This window comes from Syngnathoides biaculeatus, chromosome 3 (assembly GCF_019802595.1).
Source record: "Syngnathoides biaculeatus isolate LvHL_M chromosome 3, ASM1980259v1, whole genome shotgun sequence".
Classification (NCBI taxonomy): Eukaryota; Metazoa; Chordata; class Actinopteri; order Syngnathiformes; family Syngnathidae; genus Syngnathoides; species Syngnathoides biaculeatus.
The window spans coordinates 11446854-11473917 of NC_084642.1; the positions used below are offsets into that span (position 1 = coordinate 11446854).

At 39.9% G+C, this 27064-nt stretch overlaps 1 protein-coding gene across 1 annotated transcript in view; it reads right to left on the reverse strand.

The window, feature by feature from the left end:
- LOC133497966 (CUB and sushi domain-containing protein 1-like) overlaps positions 1–27064 on the reverse strand; it is a 521981-nt gene that overhangs the window by 151385 nt on the left and 343532 nt on the right. Inside the window, exons 12-14 of the mRNA XM_061814268.1 lie at positions 25665–25786; positions 6977–7080; positions 5009–5121 (exon numbers count right to left, since the gene is read on the reverse strand). Coding sequence (XP_061670252.1) covers positions 5009–5121; positions 6977–7080; positions 25665–25786 — 339 coding nt within the window. The remainder of the gene's footprint in view (positions 1–5008; positions 5122–6976; positions 7081–25664; positions 25787–27064) is intronic.

The following is a 27064-nucleotide window of genomic DNA, read 5'->3' on the forward strand; positions in this document are numbered from 1 at the left end:
CCATATGATCACACTCTTGTTTCTTTCCTGTATCTTTGTCCTTTTATCCCGCTTTCAGATAGCCAGCATCCCTCCATTAGATCCACTATGTGCTTTGTTAGCGACAATAGCACATTAGCAAGACTGCAGTTGGATTCACATTCGATGACTTTGGCAATATTTTTTTCCCACGCCGCCCTAACTTAGTTGGAAAGGTTTTTAATCAACGGCCATTTTTTTATCTATACTTTTTGCATTAAAGTGTGACATTCTACCAGCTGTCTGGTAACACATGGTCCACCATGCTCCGGGAATAGCTTTGGGCAAATACACCTCAAGGTGAGCTATGCGTGTGTATGGGTGTGTATATCTGTGTGTTAGCACACAAGAGACCGAGGTGTCTATTTCACTCCTTACCATTCTTTAGATTTCTTACATTTGATTAAAGTATTTTACTGGCATTCAACATTATGATATGAATCACAATTCGCAATTCATATAACCTTTTTTTTCTTCATTTTTTTCACCCCAATAGACTCATTGTGGAAAGTAATCTGTATAATCAGGCAAAAGAAATCAAACATGAAAGGAAATACAATGGGAAATATAAAAATATAATATATTGAAAATATAATGAATTCCATTGTTATCCAGTAAGAAAATGCATCAAAAAATTCTTAAGCACATTTTTCTGGATAGCTTGATAATGGTTTTCGTTGGTTACCACAACCCTGTTTGATTGATTTAGTACCGCTTAATGAACCCACCTGTACATGTTTTGAAATAAGGCCGATAGTTCAAACATTTTATTTAAATAGTGGTTGCTCAAAAGGGAGCAGAGTAGTGATTACCAAGCAGGATGGCCTGGCACCCCAATGTGGTAAGAGAGACCCTCTACTCAGGGGTGCCGTAGGAAACTATCCAATGTCACTTATGGTAATTTGTATCATCATCATCATCATCATCATCACATGCCAGTGAGGTATCGTGAGAGGCAGATTAAATTAAATTCTCTTCCCAAAGGTGGAAGAACATACAATCGATCCATGAATATACCTGTTCTCATTAATACAACAGAATACGGATTGGCTTCTTGCGAGCTTTGCGTTCAATTGACTACTGTAATTTCCGGCCTCTAAACCGTGACTTTTTTCACACGCTTTCAACCCTGCGGCTTGCGCGGTGATGCAGCTAATTTATGTATTTTTTCTAACGGCCGCAAGGGGGCACTCAAGCGGAAAAGGTAAGAGTGAGACCGGTGGACTATATGTGCCAAGGAAGTGACTTTTACCGGTCCGGCCCTGTTAGCGCTGCACTAGCGTGTTACTGCCGTGTCTCAGTGATTTTTACTGGTATGCTTTTTTTAACGGGCCCTGTTAACGTGGCGCCAGCATTAGCATTTGCGCGGCGGTGCTAGCATTAGCGGGGCAGCGCTCGCGTTAAACTGTGTACCGTATTTCTTTGTAAATATCTCTTGTTTCAAAGTGGGTTTCAACGTGGGCACTTACGGCTATGGCATATGTATGTACCAAATGGTATTCCTTTACAAATGTACTGGGTGAGGCTTACAACCAGCTGCGCTCTGTAGGCCAGGAATTGCGGTACTTTAATCAGTCAATTTGTGAGTACTTTTTACTTTTTAAAGCATTTTTTGTCACATGTAAAATGGCTGACTTCGCTCAGCAGTAGTTAGAAAATACTGTGATAGAGGCGAAAGAAACAGAAACTAGCAGGGTGAAAGTTGATGAAACTTCATTTAAATAACCTATCATTTATTTATTTGTTGTATTGTGAAGTTTTCTTTCCAACTAAACAATTGTATATTATAAAAATAGACACTTTTGACCTGAACTTTAGGTATAGGTACACATATGAAGGAAGTTGAATTCAAGTACTTTGTGGAAACTCAGTCTATGAAAACACAATGTCCAGTTTCGACTGAAACTATGGAGTATTTATTGAACAGTGTTTACCCATAGTTGTTTCCTGCTGTATTCGATAATACTGACATATTTTGTGCATAGCTATTTGTGAACATAGAGCTGGGCAAAATTTCCATTATCATTGTTAAGTAGGAATTCAACTTTTTTCATCTATTGTGGTATGGTAGAAACTGTCCATCGGGTGTTTTTTGTTGTTTTTTTTAATAAGGCATATCTTCACAAATGTGATGTCAAAATATAATTTTAATTTTCCTGATGATCACAAATTAGGTGAGAGCACACGGCTTCTGTTAAAGCAATGCACTGCTCGTGTTTATGACTTTGATCAGTTGAAGAAGAAAATACATTATTCACACTGAAGCAGCCATCGCAACCAATTGCCTTCAGCCTGGAATGTCGGCAGTCACACTTGACTGAAATCATCGCTTACTGCAATGTGCTGTTTCTACAAGACGTTAACACGGCCCTTTTCTCCGTACACAAACAAAAACTTAGTTTCAATTGTTCAAATGTGTTCAGCTATTCAGCAGCACACATACTGCAAATGTACAAAGTAGTTACTCGCACTCGCAGTACTGAATAACTCTTGAGGTGATCCGCGGCACCAGGACCTTAAAAGGATGACAAGATAGGTTCAGGCAGCATGGCATGACACGCAAAAAAAAAACAAAAAACAAAACAAAAAGCCAATTGTTTAGTTGTCCTGAAGAAAAATGCTGGCTGCAAAAGTATCAAGGAACACTAAGTGACTTCATGTAGTGCGTTTGCTTCTCTCTCCTTTCATGTTATTGCTTGCACATTTCTGAAGTAAACATTTACTTTGTCCTGCGTGCCGAGAGTAAATCAAAAGTTCGACCCATCAAAGTTTTCACCGGACTGTGACAGGAGAGCAGACTTCATTACTCTTCTTGAAAACCTTAAATATTGAGAGGCGAGCTGCTCTCAGTGGTGACTCAGCTGTTTTCAACTCAGCAAGTCAGATTGTAAAACAGTTCACCGAAATACGTTTTTGAAATATAAAACTACAGGGGTTTGAAGGAGTCTCAACTGTTTTAAAAAGGGACGATAACTGAGAAAGAAAACATTAACGTGATGTGGATATGTGTGTCGTCTATTTGGGACCAAACATATCAACAAGTAGATAAGTACACTGTGACAAAATTGACGTTAACAGAACATCCAGACTCATTTCTTCTTCCTATTGCGTCACTTCAATCCCGACATTAACAACGATGGGCATTACAAAGCGCCAACTACTAAACAAAAAAAGCTCACAAGCCACAATGTGTTTTCATAGAACTTGAGCTTTTTCAAAGTCATTTAGAGATGGGAAATTGTGGAAAAAATAATAATCGCAATTATTTTGATTGATATTGCAAGCAACATTAATAAACTAAAAATAAACACAGCCCCAGTTAAAAATATGTGCACTTGGGGTAATGCTATTGTCTGTCATATATAAACAATATATAATAATTTCAATATTTGGAGATTCATCAAATAGCGACAATGATGGCAATCCTAAATGACGTGAAACAGGGAAATTGAAAGGAAAATTCCGGTGGTTTGGAGTAACAATGTATCCAATAGGTCATGTAATATGTCTATCTTGACAATGTGATGTTAAATCCTCTCTCATTTAATAGTGTTTTTAGAACATTTTTATCAACAATTACGAATTTTCCCGTGTGCTGCCATTTTCGAGAGTCACATGACCTACGTGCGCGGATGTGACGTGTACCGTGCCGTTCTAAATGCTCGATTACATGGGACACCATGCACATTTATGCCAAACGTAAAAAAGCGTAGAAGAAGAAAGTTGCAATAAAGCTTTATTGATCTAGTTTTACTGAGTTTAGGAAGAATACGTTTATGAGTATTGTTATATCAGGTGCGTCCATGTGTTACTACGACGTTATTTGAAGGTAAATCCATCCCGAGATCTAATGCTACTAGCTTGCTCTTCAATGGGGTTTTCAGGTGACGGTTAGCATTAAGATGGGGATTTCTAAAACATGTGTCTTGTAATTACGGTAAACACACAATGTGTGTAATTCTTTTTGCTGTCCGAGTAGTTTTTCAGAAACTCCAACTGAGGTGTAACGAAGCAACTTCAAACAAATTCTGGGAGGGCAGAAGAACATATGCATCACATGCCTGCTACAAGCGTTCACGGTGCGCTTACAATGCGGGAACTTAGAAACACCGCAGCAAGGTATGATTATGAGTAACCAAAATTTAAATCAAGATGTCATTTTAATGAATCGCCAGCCCTTTGTTGGCCTTGTTACCGTGTGCACAATTTGTGGAAGAGTGACTGATCCTGGTGACTGACCAATCGTCAGTCAGAGAGGAAGAAAGGACCAAGAGCACACATTTGATCTCTTTCATGCGTTCAACCCCTTTGCCTCGAGTAAGACTAGATCTATAACTTCTCACTCAATTTGTCATTTTGTCCCATTCAGACAATTTCTCAAAGCCCATCTCTCTTTCTGCCTCTCCCACTGCCAGGATCCAATTACCTCCGTCGTTACCTTTCTGGGCCTTTGTGGCACTTGTATTCAATTTAGCTCAAAACAATTTACAGTGCTGCACTGCGTAGTAAGAAGCTGCATTTAATCACATGTATCTATCAAATGGATGAAGTGTCTTAAATAATGAATTCCTCTCCAAATATGTGCATTGTCCCGTCTCACCTTCACTGTCTTCATGCTTTCTCTCTCTCTCACTCTCTCTCTCTCTCTCTCCTCTCTCTCTCTCTCTGTTAGTGTCAGCCTGTGTATAATGTGAAAATAACCAAGCAAAACGATCAACTGATTGACTCATAATTCATTTATTACCATCTTGTAATTAACAGTAACACATACACACACCTAGACAACCAAATACACACACACACAGTGCTAGAAAGGACTAGGTTGTGTTTATGACTAAATAAGAGCGTCAGCAATAATTTGACTTTCACACTCTGTTATCTGAGTAGTGTGTCTGTGTGTGTGTGTGTGTGTGTGTGTGTGTGCGTGTGCGTGTGTTTGTGTGTGGCTTTTGACAAAAAAAGTTCAAGGTGTTGCAGGACAACAACATACCTTCATAGACTGCCTTGAACCCAGCAGAGCCGATTGTGTCATCTGACTGCAGATGAAGCCACATCTGATTGGACAAGCTCACAATGATGTCAGGTACAGTGGACCCAGTGAGTCTATACAGAGACACGTAGATCAACAGAGGAAATATTAGTATGGTAATTTGAAGCTGATATTTTTCTCTGATGGATAAAATACTCACCGGGGGTACACAGTATAAAGTTATCTATTCCAGTGGAACATTTTAAGTCGAATGGCCCTGAGGAATTTGGGTTTGTAAATAGTCCGAGAAATAGTGTGCCCCACTAGAGTCGAACAAACCCTCAGGGTGTAAATTGCTATCGTGCATATGTCATGAAGGAACTGATCCTCAGGACAGTAGTCGTCAAGGGATAAAGCAGGATGTTTTACTTTTTATTTAGATCATTTTGCAACACATTCTCAAAAGAAAATCAACAAGGGGTGTTAAGATGGGTGTTGTTAATTGCTGTTTTTATATTGGAATATTGACTTGTTTTTAAACTTGTGCAACTTAAATGCAGTCCCGGTACAATTGGTTTCCAACACTAGGGATGGGCAAGCACTGATACAAGGCGTCATCGGTATTGGGCTGAAACCAGCCTTTTTTTTCAAGGGATCAGGTAATGGACCTTTCCAACATGTCAATCACTCGTACAAAAATAACCAATCAGATAGCCGCATTGTGTTAACCCCTGGCTTGATGTGCCCCTGCCGCCATGTTGTCCCACAAGCAATACTGGTTGTCAGTAGTGTGGGCTTGGAAAAGTTAATGTTACGAAGAAAATGGTCCCCAGATGTGCTTGGGAAACATGCAATTCTGATGAAAGATATCCTGCTAGGTTACAAGGGGCCCGCTTGATTCATTTTCCAAAGCCTAAAACACAGTTGATGAAGTGTCTACGAGGCTTACGAAGACTGCACGTAAAACTAAATGTGAACAATATCAACAAACACAAGGCTGTATGTTCAAAGGTAAGTGAGGGAGAAGTATCTTCTCTTAGTTTGATTGAATTATTATCAGTGCTTTATACATTGCAGAACAACTTACACTTTGTTAGTGTATCACTGAACTGCCGAATGAAGTGTGTCATGTTTTATGCCGAAGAGTCAGGTTAGTGATACGTAAATGCGCCAAGTCATGCAAGAGACTATTTGCCTATTTGTATCACATCGGATTTTTAAAACAGAGCACTGGGTTCGATTACAAGCCAAGTCAAACTTTTTCATCTGGCGACTATGGTACTGACTGAGTTAATCACCATTGTTTAAATGCACTTGTAGAAAATTGAACCTAACTCACTTCTAAAGACTATGATGATATTACTCATGATCTTTCCAAGTAAAAAGTACTCACCCTGCTTTACATCCCCAGTACAATTCCACTATTTTTCCCAGTTGGATTTCAATATGAAGGTTGTGAGGCATCAAAATTTTTTGCATCGATCGATTCGCTGTAACTCTGAAATTGCGTCCTGCTCCGTCCAAAATCTTAATTCCGTGTACATATCCTTGCGTGAAATAGTTGAGACCTCTCTGTAGAACTCTCTTGGACAAGTCTGACGCATTTGGCAAAAAAACATACCGCAATATTATCTGGAATACGCGATAGAGAATCGACTTCAAACCTGTTCTGTTCAGTCGCCATTTTGGAAGCTTGTGGGACAAGGCAACTGTAGCTATGGGGGCGGAGCTTAAGCTCGACAGCTGGAAAGGTCCATTGTAAAGGCTGCCAATACCAACTATAAATATTACACCACTGCAAAACACAACCACAATAATATACATATTCTTCAGCACTTGTGTATTAGCTCTACAAGTGTGATTAACGGTATGTCCTATGCACAGCTCACATCCATGCTCTCAATTTATTCAGGTAATTTAAGTTAAGTAATTATTCATGAATAATACAAGTTCAGGTATAATTTCTCCCATGGTTTTAATGTTACTTACACATAAAGTACTCGTCTAGTGTCTCCTATCTTGCCTCCATCGCCCACGGTCAGTGTATCGTACCCTCGTTCCAGGTCAAACTCTTCAAATGATAGCTTTATAACCTGGAGAAATGCAGAAAATAATGTTACTGGCCAAAAGATGAAAACCAAAGCAAAAAGTTTAAAAAGGCAAAACTAAGACCAAATGAAAAGCTTTACAGATGTAAGAGTAATAGCTATAATGCTACCTTCATGACAGAGAGAACATTTGTTTCATGGGGTTGAAAATTGTGTTTCATTTAATTAAAATGACCTATGGAATACAATTAACCGAATGGTGAAACGTTTTGTAATTAACATAATAAAATAGATAAATGAGACAAAGCACTTGCTTTAATTTGGCAGCCTTCTTTTTGTACATTCATAGTTCCAAAAATGACTTTGGAGGCTAGCCACTCTTCATTGTGCACCCTCCCGCTGTCTGAACCAGACAAATTGACTGCTAAATGCTTTACTTGCAGGCACAAGCCTTCAGTTGCATGCATACTGCACCGGATCATCAATCTACCATGCACTCTAAAATGCTGTAATACGGGTATTCCATTATTTGCTGCTTGTCAATTATTTATCAGTTGTAAATCATACAACTGAGAGCATGAAAGATGGAACAATTCTGCTGTGGCAGGAACTCTCAAAGAGAGCAGAACTGGTCTCAGCTGGAGCCTCCGGTTGAAAAGGGGTCTTCAGTGAAGCGTCGGTGTGAGATCATGACAAAGTAAATCACACTACACCAAATAAAATTCAAATGGAAGTCAAGTATGGATATTTTGTCCACAAAGCCACATTTGTTTAGTTCTATCTACACGAAGATGCACGGTAGTCAAAGAAACCCATGTCAGCATTCAAAATACCAAAAAAGACCCAAAAAAAAGTTTTAAAATTGGAATTGTAGATCGATGGAGTCTAATGAATGAGAAACTGCAATATGTCGAAAGCATTTTGCTTTCCTATGACGCGCTGACTCCTACTGCCTCAGGCCATGTTTAGTCAACCAGTAATAGCTCCATAGAATGCATCAAAGATGCAAATCAACTTTGAAAAGTTATCTTTTTATGGTAACTGACAAAAGACGGAGTGTTACAAGGAGGACTTTCTTGCATAGTTTTAGCGTTGGTTTGAGGGAGTCACATCCGCAACCGGACACAACTAAGAACTCAGGGCTGTGAAATGAGGAACAGAAAATCAGAGGAAACTGATCTAAGATCTTAACTTTCAATCTGAATCCAAACAAAATAATTTCAGAAATGATTAGATCTACTTGGCAATCTGTAATTCAACTACTTCAATTTCACTAGTTCGGAATGTTTTTTTCCTTTGTACGTGGTCCACCAACTGAGTCCTCCCGCCTGATCCATACTTGATATCTTTGTGGGATAGCACACAGTAAGCCTTGCCCGGTTCCTTGATTTTACAAATGTGTTCATGCAGGTAGTCGTTGCCGACTTTATGTTCAAGCCAATTCCAATTCCATGGGTTTTTGATGCCATTTTCCTTATTGATTTTTTTTCCACAGTCTTTCTCAGTCTTCCCATTGCACAATATCCCTTCTTGCGACTGTCATATTCTCGTCGCAAAGTTTGACTACTGGCAGTGTTTTTTTTTTTTGTTCTTCTTATCAACACGTGTTTCAAAGCGAATACCGAGACAGGAAAGACAAAAGTTGGCGCAAATGCCGCAAGGCATTTGTTGCAATGTTGTGAAAAATAGTAAGTATGGCAATGTCGTTCATCTGTAAAATTCCCGTACGCGTTACCAGGTCACGCTATTTTCAGCCCGCGTTAAGTTCTTCTCGGCTTTGCCGAATTGCACTCAAAAACATGTTCTACGTTCAGCTGTCATAAAACTCCGCGTGTCCGTCTGTATTGATCCGCCGCAGGATAGGAGGCCTGGTCGCCGCGCAAGGCTATTAAAGCCAAGTAGACCCCTATCCCCAAATTATATTTAATGTAAAAATATAGGTTTTGTGAAAATCATATTTTTCACAACAGAATCCGCAGAATTCCGCGGAAATTTCACATCCCTGAGAACTGCATTTATCTCATTGGTTTGAAATGCATTTTGTTTGAGGAACATCTCAAATTTCAACTAAAGCTTCATACTAACATGATCATGTTTAACTGTATTTTGCCCAATATCTGCAAAATAATGACATTTGTTGAGCGTTCAAGCATAGTGCAACTTATTTATATGACATTATACAGTTTGTAGCTCTGAAAGTTGCACATTAAGGTAAAACCATCATATTGCGTGACATAATGAGATAATTTAGCTCAGTGAGCCTTGACGCTGCAATTGTTTTGCTTATTTTATGTTTATTGTTCATGAGATACCATCACAGAATGGTACTACAAGTCATTGAAGGTCTTTCATGCATATACAATTCCAACATGGTTACCGCTGACTGATTCAGTCTGCCTCCAGCTCTAAAACCAGTGACAACTGCGATCTGACCAACATTGCATTAGTTGCGTGTTCCACATCATGCTTTCAGTTTTTAGAGAGGGAGGTGGAGTAAAATAAACTGCCATCTCTCAAGGCAAGTTGACGACAGGCACAGTCATGAGTGACGGTGAAACCACGCAGATAATAAAGCAGTCAAAAAGGCAGAATTCATGTTATTGATTAGAGACAATCATTTGTCAGGTCTAAAAGTCACAAGCCCCGTGAAGTGGAGTGGAAGAGTGGAGGCGAGAGTTTGGGAAAGTACATGAGTGAAGCGAGGGTATTCAGTTGAGAAGGATTCATACCCACACAAAGCCAATGCCACATAAAGATATATCCATAAATCAGTAAAAAACACAAAAAAGGGTAGCACATAAAGACACTTCATTGTAAAAGTTACAATAAAACTTGTTTCAAAAAAGTGCTTTTACTTTATAGGGAGAACACTGCAGCACATTCTAGCTACAGAGGTGGACCACAGCATTCTGGAAGGCTGATTCAAAATTAAATATAAATGTCTCCAGTAAAAGTGGCCGCACCCCACAGACTTTGCCTATGCAAGCGTAAGGCTGTGGTTTTTTTTTTTTTTTTTTTTTGATAAATTCAATTAAAATGTTATTGAATTCATGACATGATTTTTAACTAAATATTTCAATAATTTCAAAGTGCCCTCTTGCTGTCTTGTTTTGTATTACCATATGATAAACGTGAGTAGATGATTAGAACGTTAGCACTTTTGCTTCATTTTGAACAAAAAAAATGGTAATGATGACCATAGAACCAGGTGCATACTGTTTGTATTTAATTGATTACTATATAGGACTTTAATTTACCATAGGAACATGGTACACACATCAGTCCTGGCTACTCGGTGCACTGGTGCAGTATGCCTAAAGTAACATTAGGTTGACGTCAATAACAGCAAAGGCTGCTCCAAACGGCTTTGTTTAAATTAACTGTCTTTTTTTGTATGTATTCTCCAATCTTTTTTGGAATGAGTTGCTGGCAAATTCAAAATAAGAGAACATTGGCAAAAACATAATTACATTAATCAGTTTTGCCTTTGGAGTGGATTCAACTGAATATACGGCAGGAAGGATTTTCAAATTATTGGGTTCTCTTTTTTTATGTTTCACACGTCATAACTTCATAGGAATTGGGGTTTGTAATAGATAATAAATATATGGCTACATTTACTCTGAGAGAAACAATATAAAATACAACCTTGTTTGTGGGTGTGTGGGCATGTGTAGTTAAAAAACAAAAATCCTTGAGTGTTAGTTGAGAGTGCAGTAGCGATGCGCCAGATGCAAACGGAACTCGTCTAAGATCTTTGAAGCGAACGATGAGAGCCAGGTCACGTTTGCGAGCTGCTTTCGTTGTTTACTTGAGAGAGAAAGTGAGCCCACACGTGATTGGTCAATGTGTGTGGCGTTGTCTCTCTCGTTCTTTGTGTCGAGAAGAGGAGGGGAGGGATGGGAGCGGCGCACAGTCCAGGAAGGAAGATGAGTGAGAAATGGAGAAAACGAGAAAAGAAACGTGCTGCTAAGGAAACGTTAAGAAAATGAGTGTCAGCATAAAAAAACTAATAAAATCACAGTCAAGTCAATTAGGAAATGCATTTGAAAAGTTCCAGCAGTGTCTAAAGCAGATGTTGCACATTGTAACAATGTCAGTTCCTTCTGAGAGAACCTTCTCCAAAACACGAGGCAACAAATAATTTCCAACAGAGGATTCCAACATAGGATCAAAACTCACGTATGAAGTGTTTTTATTTTCATCTTGGATGCCTTTCAATGGATAATTGAGTCATTTTTATGTTGAGGTCATTAGTGAGCAGGAGGGCGGTAAAGGGTGGCTCAATAAGTCGTTAAAATTAGTTAAGAGCACTGTGAAGTCCCGAAGCATGCTCTTATACCTTCCTTTAACTCAAAGGTCTCCTGGGGCAGCATCGCAAATTCACTCGTGCAGAAAAAGTGGCTTCTGCCAATTTTATAGCCATTCAAGTTCGACTTGAGTCAAAACAACTAATAGGTAAAAAAGGATGACACTTGTCATAATGTGCGTTTTTGTTGACCTTTGGAATTTTGGATGTGGTTTTGCTTCATGTAATCTGAGCTTTTCTTTCCTGTTGCCTTGTTGGAGCTTCCCTGTGTGGTCATGATGTCTTTGTCACCATCGGATCTCATCAGTACTGCCCCCCCCCCTTTTTATCCCTTTTTCCCCCCTGCGTCTCTTCATTAGGGTCTTTACCACCACCTTGAACCCCCCCCCCCCAAATCCTGACAAGTGACGAGAACTAATGAACGGATGTTCTTACATTTCATCACTATGGCATCGGTAGCATGAGCAGCAAATCAATCTGTGAGCAGCTGTTATTTAACACAGTTAGACGCTGCACTGCAGGGTCAGACACAGACAAGGCACAAGGTAGTGTTTCATTATCCTGCCCCGTGGGGTTTAAGGAAATGATTCATGAAAAAGACAGAATCAGCGTGCCTGATAGACATATTGGTTATGTAGGCCAAGACCAGTTAAAGGACAGCTATCCTTGAAAAAGTATCACTTGTAAAAATGTCTGCAGAATCAAATGAAGCGACTTCCGCTTCTTGTGGGGAATGAATAGGACAAAAATAAAGTACTGTAAATAGTTGAAAACTTGACCACCTGCGGAGAAAATAACCTCTCAGTTTGAATTCCTTTGATCCCACAACTGGAATTTGAAAACAAACGGTTAAAAATATACCACTAACTTCAGAGTTGGAATCGTTAATATTTATTTCTTCACAAGTATTTCATTTGCAGTGTAATCCAAATGATGTGTACTTTGCAACTCATTGCGGCCCCAGAAAACCCGATAAATCCTCTTTACAGTGAGTCTTGGAGCCATAGTAAAATTTACCGTGGATACAAAATGTGGTGCCAAACAGTGACTAATAGCAGAAAGACAAATATAGAATCCACCAGAACAGTGAAACACTACTTGTAGTACGTCTGCTTGTGTGAAAATGCATTGAACTTTGGCATTAATTGCTCTTCTTTACATGAGTTAATTGTTTCTCAGGTTCTCACTGGGTCCGGTTTAACCACCGGCCAGGGAGCAGAAAGTGACCCTCGACAGATGGCCGACCGATCAATGATGATAACAACAGTAACATCATCATTAATTAAGAGTGTCTGCCTGAGTCGAAAGTCAACGGATCATGTGATCGGGATCACGAAAATATGAAAACGAGGATGAAATATGATTATTTTTCTCCAGCTACCGGAATATAATAATACTGTTCACGATGTGATCACAGGATGAGGAATACTTAGTTTGCTCCAATAAAATACCTTCTAGATGCACAAGTATAATATATGTTTTTTATTAGTGTTTTCAGAACAATAAATTATTCATATGCCTATTTTTGTCATCAAAAAAAACCTTGAGGAAACAATATTTTGTAGTATTCTCAAAGATTATGTTAAGTTCTTTCATAATATAAAGCATTCTACTGAACTTGCATTAAAATTGTAAAGTGTGTCTTTTTTACATTTTTGGAAGAAAAATGTGGATATAGTACATTTGTTTCATTGGAGTGATTGGAAAATGTTATGATAATGGAAGTTTTAGTTTGCAGTTGTGTTAGAACTGCACTGCATCACAATTTGCCAATATTTTCATTATTAGCTACATGCTGTATTTAACTACATGTGAAAGGAAGAATATTGGAAGCAATAATGCAGCAAATAAACAATATTAAGTAAATATTACTCAGGACATGCCAACCACAAATACGGATTATTTTTGTAAAGATTTTGATATAGCGAATTTTGTTTTTTTTTTTGTTTTTTTAAGAGAAAAAAAATGTTTCACAGAGGAGCTGGAGGACTTGATGAATGCAATTTGCATCTGACAGTAAAACAGGACAGTGAAACAGGATTTTAATGTAATGCCATTAAAAACTAATCACAGTGATTGACATTCATAATTGATGACCAGTGTCAGCAGTCAAGCTGGCGCATTCAGCGGATGTCACGTCAACAGAGACAAAAGATGAAAGGCGAGGAAGTTTGAGTGACTAACTTGAAATTTGGCCGTGGGGGATTGGTTTCCTTACAGAGGGGAATGTTTTAAAAATAATGTCGAAACGGTCTGTGCCTGAAGAACTGCTGAACAACTGGAACAAACGTGACGCAATAGGAAAACCGACCAGTTGGTTTAACGCTCTCTCGTGTATTTGAATGTATAACGAATGCTATTCCTCACGATTACCAACATAAGCAAAGGAGCGCAACCCCATGTTCACCTTTTAGTCGCAGAAAGATTATGGATGAGGGGAAGAGGGCTGCCGACGAGGCTAATTCAGTAAATTATGGTCTGTCAGATGAAAAATACAGTCAAAATCTAGAAGCGCTAAAAGCTTTGAATTGAGATAATGTGCTAATTTGGCCGCTATTAGGGGTTGCCATTTTGATGGCGGTGCATTCTGATCAGTCAATGGGCGCAACCACAGCGTTGTGGCCCACATGTTGTTTCAAACGCACTGTTGCAGAAATGATTGTATCTACCTCATGTGCATAATTGCCACAGTAAGACCAAAGGAAATGCAGTCCCAGATTTACTAAAGGGGGATATTAGATGATGGCCAAAAAAAAAAAAAAATGTCATCAAGTCACAGCTCATAAAGCCGCTTCCAATCAGCCACTCTTGTTACACACTTGATAGTGGGGAGGCAGCGGTGATGGCACTTAGTGCACTTAATGACATGTAACCCACACATCAACAGAACGCATCAACTATAAAAATAGAAAGGTAAAAGATGCGGGCAAAAGCTTACCAAAGAAGAAACGCTGTAACCTAACACACAATATGATTTCTTTCACAAGATTGGCTCAGAAATCCACCTGAGAAAAAGCCAAAAGAAACTTCCTGGAATCCAACTTGCCTTTTGTTGAAAATGAGAGTAGGTGTGCTCGATCTTTCTTTTCCATGGAGAAAAAACTGTCCAGATTTGATAAAACAGATGCTGTTGCCAGTGGCATGGAGTGGGCTGCTCGGACAGAAGACTCGATGAGTTGTGGACCTGTAACTCCATGGGGGCCGCCAGTCTGGCACTGAGCCTTTTTTTTTGCCCTAAAGAGCCACCATATTTCATATTTCTTGCCTCTGTTCGTCAAAGTGAACTTGAACTTAAAATAAATGTGTTCAATATTATAACACAAATAATTTAAACATCTTGAAAAGTGTGTTTTTCAATAAAAGTTTGAATAATTGTAAATCTAAGGGTTTCTTCGATCGTGACATTTTGTCAAAACTAGATACCTGGCATGTTGGCAACAAGCTTACTTAGGTTTGGGGTAAGTTTCTATGTTGTAAAAATTCTTAGGAATGCAGGTGTTCACCAGCGAGGCGACACAAAGAGGATGTTGTAAAAAAATATTTAAAGTACAACAAAAAAGTCAGTTACTGATAGCGTGTATTACATGTGTATTTCATGTCAAGTAACACCAAAAATTTCCAAGGTTTTCTTTTTGGTAGGGATGTTTTGAACCGAACAATGAGAGCCAGCTCACGTTGGAAAAAAAAAAAAAAAAGCATATTGTTAATGTGTATGTAAAGGTGCTGCTTTAGCAAAATGAGTTGTTTTCCACAGAAATGAGGCTCATTATATGTTTATTCGATTATTTCAATCCATTCCTCTTTACCTGTGGCTCAACGTTTAAATACCCTTTATTAGATTTTAATGCTTCAGTCGACCTTCCCAAAGAGTGCTGTGCTTCCATTTCATAAACATGGGAATGAAATTGTGTTAAAATGTGAATTGAATCTAGGCCAGCCGGTGGCTTAGAACCGCTAGACCGGGGGTCGGCTTGCGAGCCATACCTGGCTCTTTTGATGGTTGCGTATGGTTCGCGGAGCCCTCATAACGACACACTGTACACAAGATTACTATCGTGCGGGCAACGCAAATGACGCAGAGAAGGTTTGTCCTAGTGGGGTTGCTGTAGTTTAGTGTGGCTGTCGATGTCCACAGGCGCAGCGTCCAATGCCGATTGTGTTGGAACAATTAATTATGGAAGTACTTTTGACAAAGGTTGCTCAAAGAAAAAAATATGAGGAGTTCCGAAGTTCTCAACAAGAACGGACAGCCTTTGTGGAGAGGGAGGGTTCTGCTGTGTGTCTAAATTCACAGATGGAGAGTATCTCAAAGCATTCGACCTCGATGTTGCCAATAAACATTTTGACAACTTCGCATGAAGACAAGATAATCGAACGAATAAAAGACATGCCGTTGTCGACAAGAACCGTTTACCACCGCACCATCGGGATAGCAAATCAAATTGAATTACGTTCACGATAAACGGATGGAAGTCTCAACGCTTGCATGAAGCTTAATCTAACAACGTATGAAGCACCAGAAGTCGCATTCATTGTCGTATTAATTGTTGTAAGTGTTAACTGTAGTACTTTTGTCATCATTGGTTAGCAATATGATAACAATGTTATTTAAAATAATTAGACTTAATTGTACTTTAACAGGGCGGCAAGGTGGGTCAGATAGAAAAGCGTTGGCCTTACAGTTCTGAGGTCCTAGGTTCGATCCCGGACACGTCTGTGTGGAGTTTGCACGTTCTCCCCGTGCCTGCGTGGGTTTTCTCCGGGCACTCCAGTTTCCTCTCACATTCCAAAAACATGCAACATTAATTGGACACTCTAAATTGCCCCTGGGTGTGATTGTGAGTGTGACTGTTTGTCTCCATGTGCCCTGGGATTGGCTGGCAACCGGTTCGGGGTGTACCCCGCCTCCTGCCCGTTGACAGCTGGGATAGTCCGCAGCACTCCCCACGACCCTCATGAGGATAAGAGGCAAAGAAAATGGAAGGATGGATACTTTAACAATGTTGGTCTGACATAAATGCGCAAATACACCTGTACTTTGTTTTTAAAATACTTCTGAAATTACATTTTAAAATATTTGGCCTTCATGGCTCTCTCAGTCCAAAAGATTTTCTGACCCCTGCCCTAGACCTCTGAGCTCCTTGGTTGCGGGTAGACTATAATTCGCTCAGGTAACTGTTGTGCCGTAATACAGGATTGTGGCATGATTGACTAACATCAATTCAATGCCCTGAGAGTGGTTTGCTGGAGTAACATTGACTCGGTTTGACTGTGTGATCACGGCTAGTTTATGTGTTATTTTGTGGTGTGTTTCTAGTTGTGTGCAGTGAAATTATTATTTTTGGTGGTGGTGAGCCTGGTCCTACAAGTTAAAATTTTACGTTTCATTCACGATGCTCTGGTTTCTTGCCGCATCAAGGAAGCACACGTGTGGTTGTGTCAACTATAAAGTAAATATCTGTGATAATAGCAAAGAAATCGAATTCTGATGGATCTTTACGATTACTGTGTGGGCCTGCTCCACGCTGATTACTAAATTGATCTGCAGCCTGGATATTTTTGAGTCCAATGGGAGATGTGGTTGTGAGTTTAACGTGTGGTTTCGAGTATTGTGAGTTTTTTAATGTGGATGAAAGCCATGAGAAGCTCAAGCAAACATGGGAAAACGTGCATGCTCCACACAAGAAGGCCTGAGCAAAGATTTGAACTGGGGCAGTTGTGTTTACCAAGAGGTCATCCTGTTGCGCGGGATAATTATTGACTTTGATGTGAAAATTTGGATTGACTGTGGAGTGATGCGGACGTTGTGTCGGTCTGTTGTGGTAAAGAGGGAGCTAAGTCGAAAGGCGAGGCTTTCAATTTACCAGTTGATCTACATTCCTACCCTCACCTATGGGGATGAGCTGTGGGTCGTGACCGAAAGAACAAGATCCCGGATACAAGTGGCCAAAATGAGTTTCCTCCGCAGGGTGACCGGACTCTCCATTAGAGATAGGGTTAGAGGCCTGGTCATTCGGGAGGGGCTCAGTTTCGAGCTGCTATTGCTTCACATTGACAGGAGTCAAATGAGGTGGCTGGGGCATCTGATTCGGATGCCTCCCGGACGCCTCCCTGGTGAGGTATTCCGGGCATGTCCCACCGTAAAGAGACCCCGAGGACGACCCAGGTCATGCTGGAGAGACTATGTCTCTCAGCTGGCTTGGGAACGCCTTGGGATCACTTTGGAAGAGCTGGAAGAAGTGGCTGGGGAAAGGGAAGTTTGGGTAGCCCTGCTGAAGCTTCTTCCCCCGCGACCTGACCCGGAAAAGCGGTAGATAATGGATGGATGGAATTTGGATTGTAATTGGAATAACTCAGGAGTCACGAAGTACTACACAACTCTACTACTTCCATCTGAATAAAGTAAGATAACTAATCATTTTTCTATTGAAATTTTTGACTCACGTCAATCCAAATTTATTTGAGGGTTCTCATTATTACAAATTTGCTTTCGGACTGTTAATCACTGCATTTCAATGTCATGTTTTGAGCCATCACATCTTCTAGTTTCTCCATCCATCCATTTCTCGAGCCACTTATCCTCACAAGGGTCACTACTGAGGAAACTAGAAAACGATATTAGCGCCCAACAAGCTTTAATCACGTGGTAAAATAAAGTAGGTATCTGTATTGCACAGCTCAGCTTCTATTGGTCATTTATCATTTGGGAGAACTATGCTGGAGAAATTCTGCCTTCGGTCTGTGGTCATTCACCTCAATGTCTGCAATTTGACTTAATGTGTCCTGACTTGCGATGACAGCGATGAAGTAAATGATCCATGAATGAAAGTGACCAAATGTGTAAATGGAGAGGACCACACAGACACACACACACGCACACACACACACACACACACACACACACACACACGCATTGATATGTATTCCAAAAAAGGCAGCAGTGATTAGACACCTAATGAGTTACGCCTGTGAGCAGTCAAGCATGCCTCAGACTTAAACAAAATAATTATCTTCTTGATACTGATGAATTCGGTGACTGACATCCCCGCACGCACACCCCTCGGTGTTCTCTCTTCTCCTGAAGTTCAGTGTTTCTAACAACTACCATAAAGATAATCATTTCCCCTTCCACGTTTGAAACATATTCTCACAAAAATGTAAATTTATCAACTCCATAGTCAGAGAAATTTCCAGCATCATAAACCTGTCCAAGCTTCAGATGCAGGTAACTTCAGCGTAAAAATAAAACCATGAATTCTACCATAACATACTTCATCAACACTATAATGAAGTAATACCTATCTTAGAGCGTAATTTCTTAAAACACCGTCAAATTACCGCAAATGAAGAAGCGAGGAGAAGCGAACAAAAAGGCAATGACCAGCCGGCACGACTTATTATTCACTGATTAAATCTCAAGGTGTTAACCAAAATAAAGAGGAAACAAAAACGAACACACTTCAATAGCATCATTTGGCTGTTGTCTTTACACGGTAAAAATGAAATATGTCATGTGGAATAAGAGTGAGGGGGGGGCAAGGAACAATGAAATTCAGTGGAAAGAAAAGAGAGGTCGACAGAAAGATGATTGTTATTCATCTTAATACATGCTCATTTCCTCACTTTAAATACTTTATTATCTCCTCTGGCCCTTTCAGCGCTGTCTTTCTCCAGCAGATCACATAAGGACCCAATGAGCATTTCTTCCTGGTCGACACACTTCACAGCTTTCCAAGATGCATTTAATCATCAAGAAAAGCAATTTTGATTATCCACAAAGAGGATTTGTTACAAAATTATTATCATGACAACCACAGCGTTATTTGCAATGTAAGATTACCTTGGGTAATTCTTTTTTTTTTTTTTTTTTTTTTAGAGTCATAAAGGTAGGGAACAAAATTGTGTCGTGAATGTGTTTTCCTGGCATTTTTAACATATTTACTGCTAAAATTTTATCATTTGCACATGCAACGTCTATGAATAAAGTTCCATGGAAATCAGTGGTGAAGTTTTGCCGCAATACCGTAATTGTAAGAACACAGTCCAACCACGACGGTACAAAACTTTGCCTTTCACAAAGCTAACCAAGTTGATATGAATTTGGGTGAAATAAGTACAGCCCTCCCCTAAAGTGTTCACCCAGAGTCGTGACCTTCAATAACAATCCCGTCACTGTGGTAGTTTACAGATTAGCTTGTGGATGCTACTCACACCTCCATCATGCCTGAAAAGACGTTCATTTGTTATGGAAATTCATTTGCGAGTTGAAAATTGTTACAAATTATGAGGCATCATCTTTAAAGCTTCTAGCACATCCTGCTATTGCTACTTCTTCCTTCCTTCCACTTGTTTTGACCGCCTCATCCACTTCCTGTTCCCTTGCACAAAAACCGAATGGCAGGACCTTTGCATGGCGTTTCATACAGCAAATATGTTTCAGTTGAAGAGCTCTGAAACCTCATGAAAAAATTACAAAAACAGACTCATTATTACTGGAAGCTCTTGCTGCCGACTTACAGTAACATTCAAATTGTATTAAGAATGTCGCCGTACACAGTGTTCACCTTCTGCTGCTTTGTCGACAATTATCCACAAACATTTATTCACAAGTAATAGAAGTAAATATTAATCAAACCTATCACACAAGTATCTGCGATGGCAGCAAACTAAACTGTAATGAGAGCCACGATTCAGACTCAGAAGTCAATGCCACGCGTGATTTAGTGTACAAACCAATGACTATGTTATATACGGTATGTACAGACTGTACTACATTTTTTTTTGAGGGGGGGGATTTTTTTCATTATTATTACTTCTCTTATTTGGTCAGTAACTATCTTCATCCTCCCATTTGTCTCTGTCATTGTCTGTTCCGGTATGTATGACAAACGTGACACTGTAAATGTCAGTTGCTGTGGTGGCTCTATCTGTCACTAAAGCGGATGCGGATATACTGAATTAATCATTAATCATAACAAAGGGAACACACGCGCAGACAATTTTAAATGTCTAAAGCTAGGATTAGAATTGCATTCGTCCATTTTCCATTGTGAAGAATCGTGATGATTTCAAAACCTTGTTCCTATAGAGTAGGGCTGTCAAAGTAAATCATAGAGAAACCCAAAACCCAAAGCAAAGTTTGGGCTTTACAACGCAACTGCGGTTGAGCGTAAAAAGTGTCATATCTTTATTTTCGCGCAAGTGCAGGACTTGCTGCGTGGGTTGGCCAATTTGCTAGATCGGTCCGTGCCACGCTGGGCATATCAACACAGTGAGGGTGAGCCTTCGGAGATGAGCTTGCCCCAGTGAGAATATGGAGTCAGAAAGTATCCAGGCAAGATTCTGCGTTGTAGAGATGTGGACTGCAAGTGTTCATCAGTGAGGGAAAACCGGAACACCCATACATGAATACCTGGTGTTTGACTCCCATCAAACCACAACAACACATGCTTAACAGAACCCTCAAGGATGAATCATAGAGAAACCCTACCACCAAAAACAGAACACAGATGGCACAAACACAATCCGAACTGGACTTTTGTCAAATCTATCAGTGGAAGAGGCACAATTACAGATTCAGAGATTTCTCATTGCAACAATTGCAATAAAAAAGCAGCAATTGGAAAGAAGCAGTTTTTCAGTCTATTTGTCCTGGATTTAATGGTCCTGTACCATATGCCTGATGGCAGGAGCATGAACAGCGAGTAGCCTGGGTGTTAAGAGTCCTTCAGGATAGCACTGGCTCTCCAGATCCAGTAAGAACTGTGAAGGTCCTCCAATGTGGGCAGATGGCTGCCAATGACCTTCTCAGCTATTTTGGTGACCCTCTGGAGTTCCTTACCGTTTGCTACTGTGCATCTAATAAACCACGTGTACAGGCAGTAGGTGAGGATGCTTTCCATTGTGGAGCATTAAAAAAACACGAGCAATCTCTGGCTGTCGTAGTTCTTACTGATGTTTCTCAGTAAATGGGGTCTTTTTTGTGCCTTATGAATCACCTGTGGAGTGTTCTTGTTCCAGGTCTGGTTCTCCTCAATTCGGACTCCCAGAAAGCAGAAGTCACTGACCCTTTTTACAGAGGTCCCACTGACTGAAATGCGCTGAACGCCTGTTTTGTTTGTTATGAAGTCTATGAGGAGCTCCTTTGTTTTGGATGTGTTCACGAGGAGGTTATTGTCTCTCCACCATATGGTCAGCTGCTGCACCTTACCCCGGTAAGCAGAGTCATCACCTCCTCTGATGAGGAGGTTTGCACCATCACCAATTATCTGCTAACAACATCTTGACCGCTCTATCCCAAAGATTGTATGATTCCATTGGAAGAGTGTCCACAAACGAGGACTCCACCACGGGAACGACCAGTTGGAATGCAAAGTTCACCATTCAGGCAGATTTAAAACTGCAAAACAGTCGTTCACCAGCAAACACTTGGTAACAACAAACAGGAACGCGACCACTTCTGGGGGAAATATCTACCACAAATAGGGAGACCAAACATTTAGTATTAAAGAAGACTTTTGGATTAAAGGCAAAATGTCATCAAAAAAAAAAAAAAGACCATTGTCTCAATTCAGCTCATGCAGCATCAGTCATGTGATGCTGAACATCCCTCCTTCATAAAATCTATTTTCAATCCCACTTACAGTATTCTCATCAGGTTCGTGGGCGAGTGGGAGATTCTCCCAGCTGACTTTAGGTCAAACGGGGGCTCCCTGTACTGGTTGCCAGCCAATCACACAGCACATGTAGACAAACATCATTCACATTCATACTTAAGTTACCACATCCAAAACACTTACTTGCCCTTAAAATTGGGTATCTAAATGTTTGTATTTCCCCCCCAAAAACGGCATTATTATGTTTCTGTGTTTGTTTTGTTGTCTAAATGCAATCACAGTGAATTTTCATGCAACTGATCTGGAAAAAAACATTGTGGAAACAAAGGAGGGGTCTACTTGCGTAGCTGAAGAGAGGAAAGTGAAGGGTCGAACAGCCAATTATATTTACCTATTCTTAGCCAGACTCCATCACAGACTCAATAGATGGATTGACTCAATTTGTTGCCATCAACGGTAAAAGCATCTCTATTAACTTCTCCAGTCAACCATACCCTCATGGAAATCCTGCATTTTCCATTTTGCTGCTCACTTTCCTTTCATGAAGTAGTAGGCTGAACACTTAGCCTCGTTTGGCTCATCTACTGTATACTCCCAGCCTCTTTCTTCTGTATCTTACAAAGGAGCTCAATTCCATCTTGCTCTAATTTTGTGTTCCCTGTTTCTACTTACACTATGTTCAATTGGCTAAGAAGAAAAAAAGAAGGGGGGGTATGCAGATGCTAAATGAGTGGTGCAGAAGATGGAGGGATGGGTGCAGAATAAAGGAGGCATAAAGAGAAAATGAGGCAAGTACACTGTAATAGGAACAGCGACAGGAACAAGTAGAGAGCAGGGACAGGAGAGAAGAGATGGGATATGTGATCAGACATGAAGAGAAGATAATAGTGTCAGGGAAACTGGAAAGACTCGAGATGTTGTACGGAGGCTCTATGAATTATTCATGCAGATACAACAATGACTCAACAACAAAGCTGCTTTCACAAAATTGAGGATGTGTGGTGACCTTGAGCTCGGCAGTTGAGAATCATAAGGAAGCCCAAACAACACTTCAACTGGCTCTGCACTACACCATCCTGATGTGTGGGTGCAACAGTCCAGCATGGTACAGAATATCTTTAGAAATACTGCTTGATCACCTTTGAGCCGGTTTCATCAACATTTTTTAGAATGCCTATTCAAACCCAAATGTTCATCTATTGTTTACATATATTCCTCTTGTATAAATTTAGATTCATCGGCCACAAAATATCAAGTGCCTATCTCATGTAAGAGAAACCGGATAAAATCAATAAATCAATAACAAATACAATAAAATCCCTCTCGGTATGATGAAGTGTAGTTCTATTACCACCATAAAAATATTTCTTGCATATGATTTTTTTTTTCATAGTTCACTGGCTTACATAAAATCATTTTATTTTCAGATATATTCACATGGATACTTGGGAATGTGTGCAGGTTTGGCATTGAATCATTTGCATATTTAAGGTTCGGCAATTGCGACTTCACCCATTCACATTTATTAACACACTATGGAAGGAAGTAAATATGTGCCACCAGGATTTGAATCAAAAATGCCACTGAAAATTTTCTGTTGTAAAATTCAGTTATTTCAAAGTGATCACATTTTCAATAGCTGTATTTCAGTTTAATGTTTCAATGTTTAACAAATTGTTGTTGATGTTTAAACAAATTGGGATTAATTTGATGACGAAAAAAGTGCCTCCAAGTCCGTCTGATCAAGACCAATAAGTGGAGATGTGAAACGGATTACATGCATTGCCCCTTAGTGACCTTCCCCCTTGATTCCCATCATACTGTTTCTATCTGACCAACAGAATGACTCTCTTCCTCCATTTTGTGTATTATGAAACATTTTCAGGTAGGAAGGTAAAAAAATGAAGACTGGAAATCCACTATTCGCCAGTCCTTCTGAATGCTGCATGTTTCCAGGTAGATTTGTGCAAAGATAATCTGTACCAGTGACTTTGCTTTCTACTATTTTGTTCGGGTATTCTCTGCCTGTACGAATAATTATTTTTACAACAACGGCAAATTTATGAAATTAAAGAACGGTAACTAATAAGAGCCAACAAAAATGTTCCTGAATAAAAAAGAAATCCCAAACTGTGTCTTTTGATACCGTCCCCTACTTGAGCATAAAACTCAACCAGTGGTCATAGGTGCTGCATGGTCCCTTTACGAGTAATTTAGTCTGAAAGCGAACACACGCGAGGGCACTTGATTTTAGAGACAAGTCAGTTTAAACTAATAAAGTTAAGTGGGAACATTTAGTAGAAACAAGTGGCAATGTCTCCCAAGCTGATGGTAACGACAACTATCAGCAAGAGTCCAGTTTGATGCACTTCACCCTGTCAGACACCTCACGATAACATTAACGTAACTGTAGCAAAAACCAAGACCACGCAAAGATGATGCTTCACACGAAAAATGGGACAGTGAGGGCACCATCTTTCCTACAGCAATTTAGTGATGGCCTTGCAAACAGGCCAGACTGCCCGTGTTCAAACGATGCACCGAGGACTCGATCTAAAACCAAGATCTTCCGTGGTGTTTCGTGCAAGAATAAGCCTGGTGGCTCCACCTCACAGTCCTGTCAAGTAAGAAGAAGATTCTCTTTGACACCCCAATAACACCCGGGGATGTCTTTGGCACAGCTGTCATACCAATGCAAAAGATGTGTGAGGACAAAGAGAAGGAGGATCAAGCCCCCAAGTTGTGTTCGCCAAGAAACTCATCCATCATCTCCCCTTCAGCTCAACTCCAAACATTTGCCTGGGCCGTGGTCTTTTTACCCTTAAACTAGCTGCATCTCCACACAGCCCCAAGGCATGCACCTCCTTGGGAAGTCTTACCCTCTTCCACCTACTTCCTGGATCAGTGGTCAATACACAATAGAGGTTTTGGTATTAAGGATATTTGCAGTAAATTGCAGTTCAGTACATAATGATTAGCTTGTTCGACAGGAGGAAGACAATACTGGCTTGAAACACACGGTTGCCCACAAACCTAAATCACCCCACTCCTATTTGAAGGGCACTGCTCTTTACTATTTGTCATTGATAGTTATTGATACCATTAACAGTTTTTTTTCCCCTTTGGGCTGTCTGTACACATCTCACAAGGTTTTAATGAACAGATTCTGTTTTCCTCAAGCGACCTGTTGGTTACAACCGTTACATAGTGGTTTCTTTTTTTAAGGCCATTCCAAATGGTTGTTTTATTATGGCTAATGTTCACATTAAATTATTTGGCATCTTTTATTACTTAAAAAAAAGGCTCGTTTTTAACTGATATATAACTCTCTAATTTTATCATTAGCTTCGAAGGCAAAGCTCAAATTTATAACTCAACACATTGTTATTTTTTAATTTGAGTCATAGGACACATTTGAGCAGAAACAGACACCCGCGTCTCATTTCAATACTTTTTCCCCACTTGAAAAATGTGTTCAAACAAAAAGTGTCATCTTCTAAGTTGTGTATAAAATCCAGATGTCAACAAAAAATTTATACTTTTTTCCACACTAATTGTTTGATTTTGAACCCAAATGTTGTCAGTCAACAGCAAAAATAAAGGACTCACAATCACACACTTGGAGACATCCGTCTATATTGTATTTCGGGATTTTTCATTCATTTTAGGACGGTGAAAAGGGAGGATGGGGGGGGGGGACTCACCTTTGTAGAATCCAGGGCAGTGATTACCCAGACACAGTGAGCATTGTTTTCATACTGGACAGGGTAGTTAGGCGACGTTATAATCCCACGGGGCCCCCTTAAGTTGCTACCACAGGTACGGGCTACAGGAAGAAAAAATAAATAGTCAAAACACACAATCTTTTTTTTTTTTTTTTTTAAACTTGTAGAAATGGCATCATGCATAAAAACTGTGCCAAAATAATTATGAGAGTGACCTGGTGTGGCAACCCCTGATGGGGAAAAGCTAAAATTTACTTATTTTTCTTGTAGTACTAGAAATAATAATTATCACTGATAATAATCAGAATAATGAAGAAGGAAATAAAATAAATCATGTTATACTAGGCATGAGTATTTAATCAATGGTGATGATGATAAATGGCAGTATCAATGTTCCATCTGGCCAACATTTGTTTGGAAACCAAATAAACAGGGCACTATTGTAGCTGAGGAAAAAAGGGGTTAAAAACATTTACATCACTCATTTCTTCTACCTTATGTATGTTTATATTTTTTCAAGACTATTTACAGCTAGATCCTGACGTTATAGCCATTTTTTGTTGGTAAAGTACCTCCAAAGAATCATAAAGACTTGCATAAAAAGGAAGGAACAAATAGTCTTTAATAGAGACAGCCGAGGAGACAATTATAAGTGAAAGGAGGCTGAAAGAAGAAAAAGGTAAGAGGAAGTGCATGATGTAGAAAGGGCAAAAAGGTTAGAAAGAGAAAGAAAAAGGACTGAAAGAGAGGAGGACTTGAGGATGACTGCGCTGCCTGTTAATTAGAAAAGAGAGCTAAAACTCGCAGTGGTGAATGCGTGCGCACGCACATGCACACACATACACACATTAATGGCTATTCATTCCACAGATCAGCTTCTAATTAACAGTTAGGTCTCAGAGGAGAATAGGCAATGCCCGGGGGCTCCGGTCCCTGGAGAGGGCCAACGCCAGACCAGACCCACTCAGTGGAGCAGTTGCACTACGATCGTTTTGTATGCTTGTGCAGACGCGTCAAAGCACACAAAACTTTCAGACTTGAAAGTTCAAGAGACGATCAATCCCTGTTGACAAAACACGACAATCACGGGCTGTGTTCGTGTGCTGAGTGGGTGTGTCGAAAACTGGGTCCATGTGGCTTAGAGTCAATGAAAACCGCGAAACCAAGCCCACTGCGAAATTCCCACTTGCGGCTTCTGTCTTTAATGATAGATACGTAGAAGTAAACATTCACGACTGTATGAAAAACCGATTATTATCATAAAAATTTAGAGAAACAAACTTGTAATAGTGTAGGCGGTTCATGGGACTGTCAAAGAGAGGCATGATTAAAATGAAAAAAATACATTCTAGCATGTTGAGAAGGCAATTCTGTCCTTT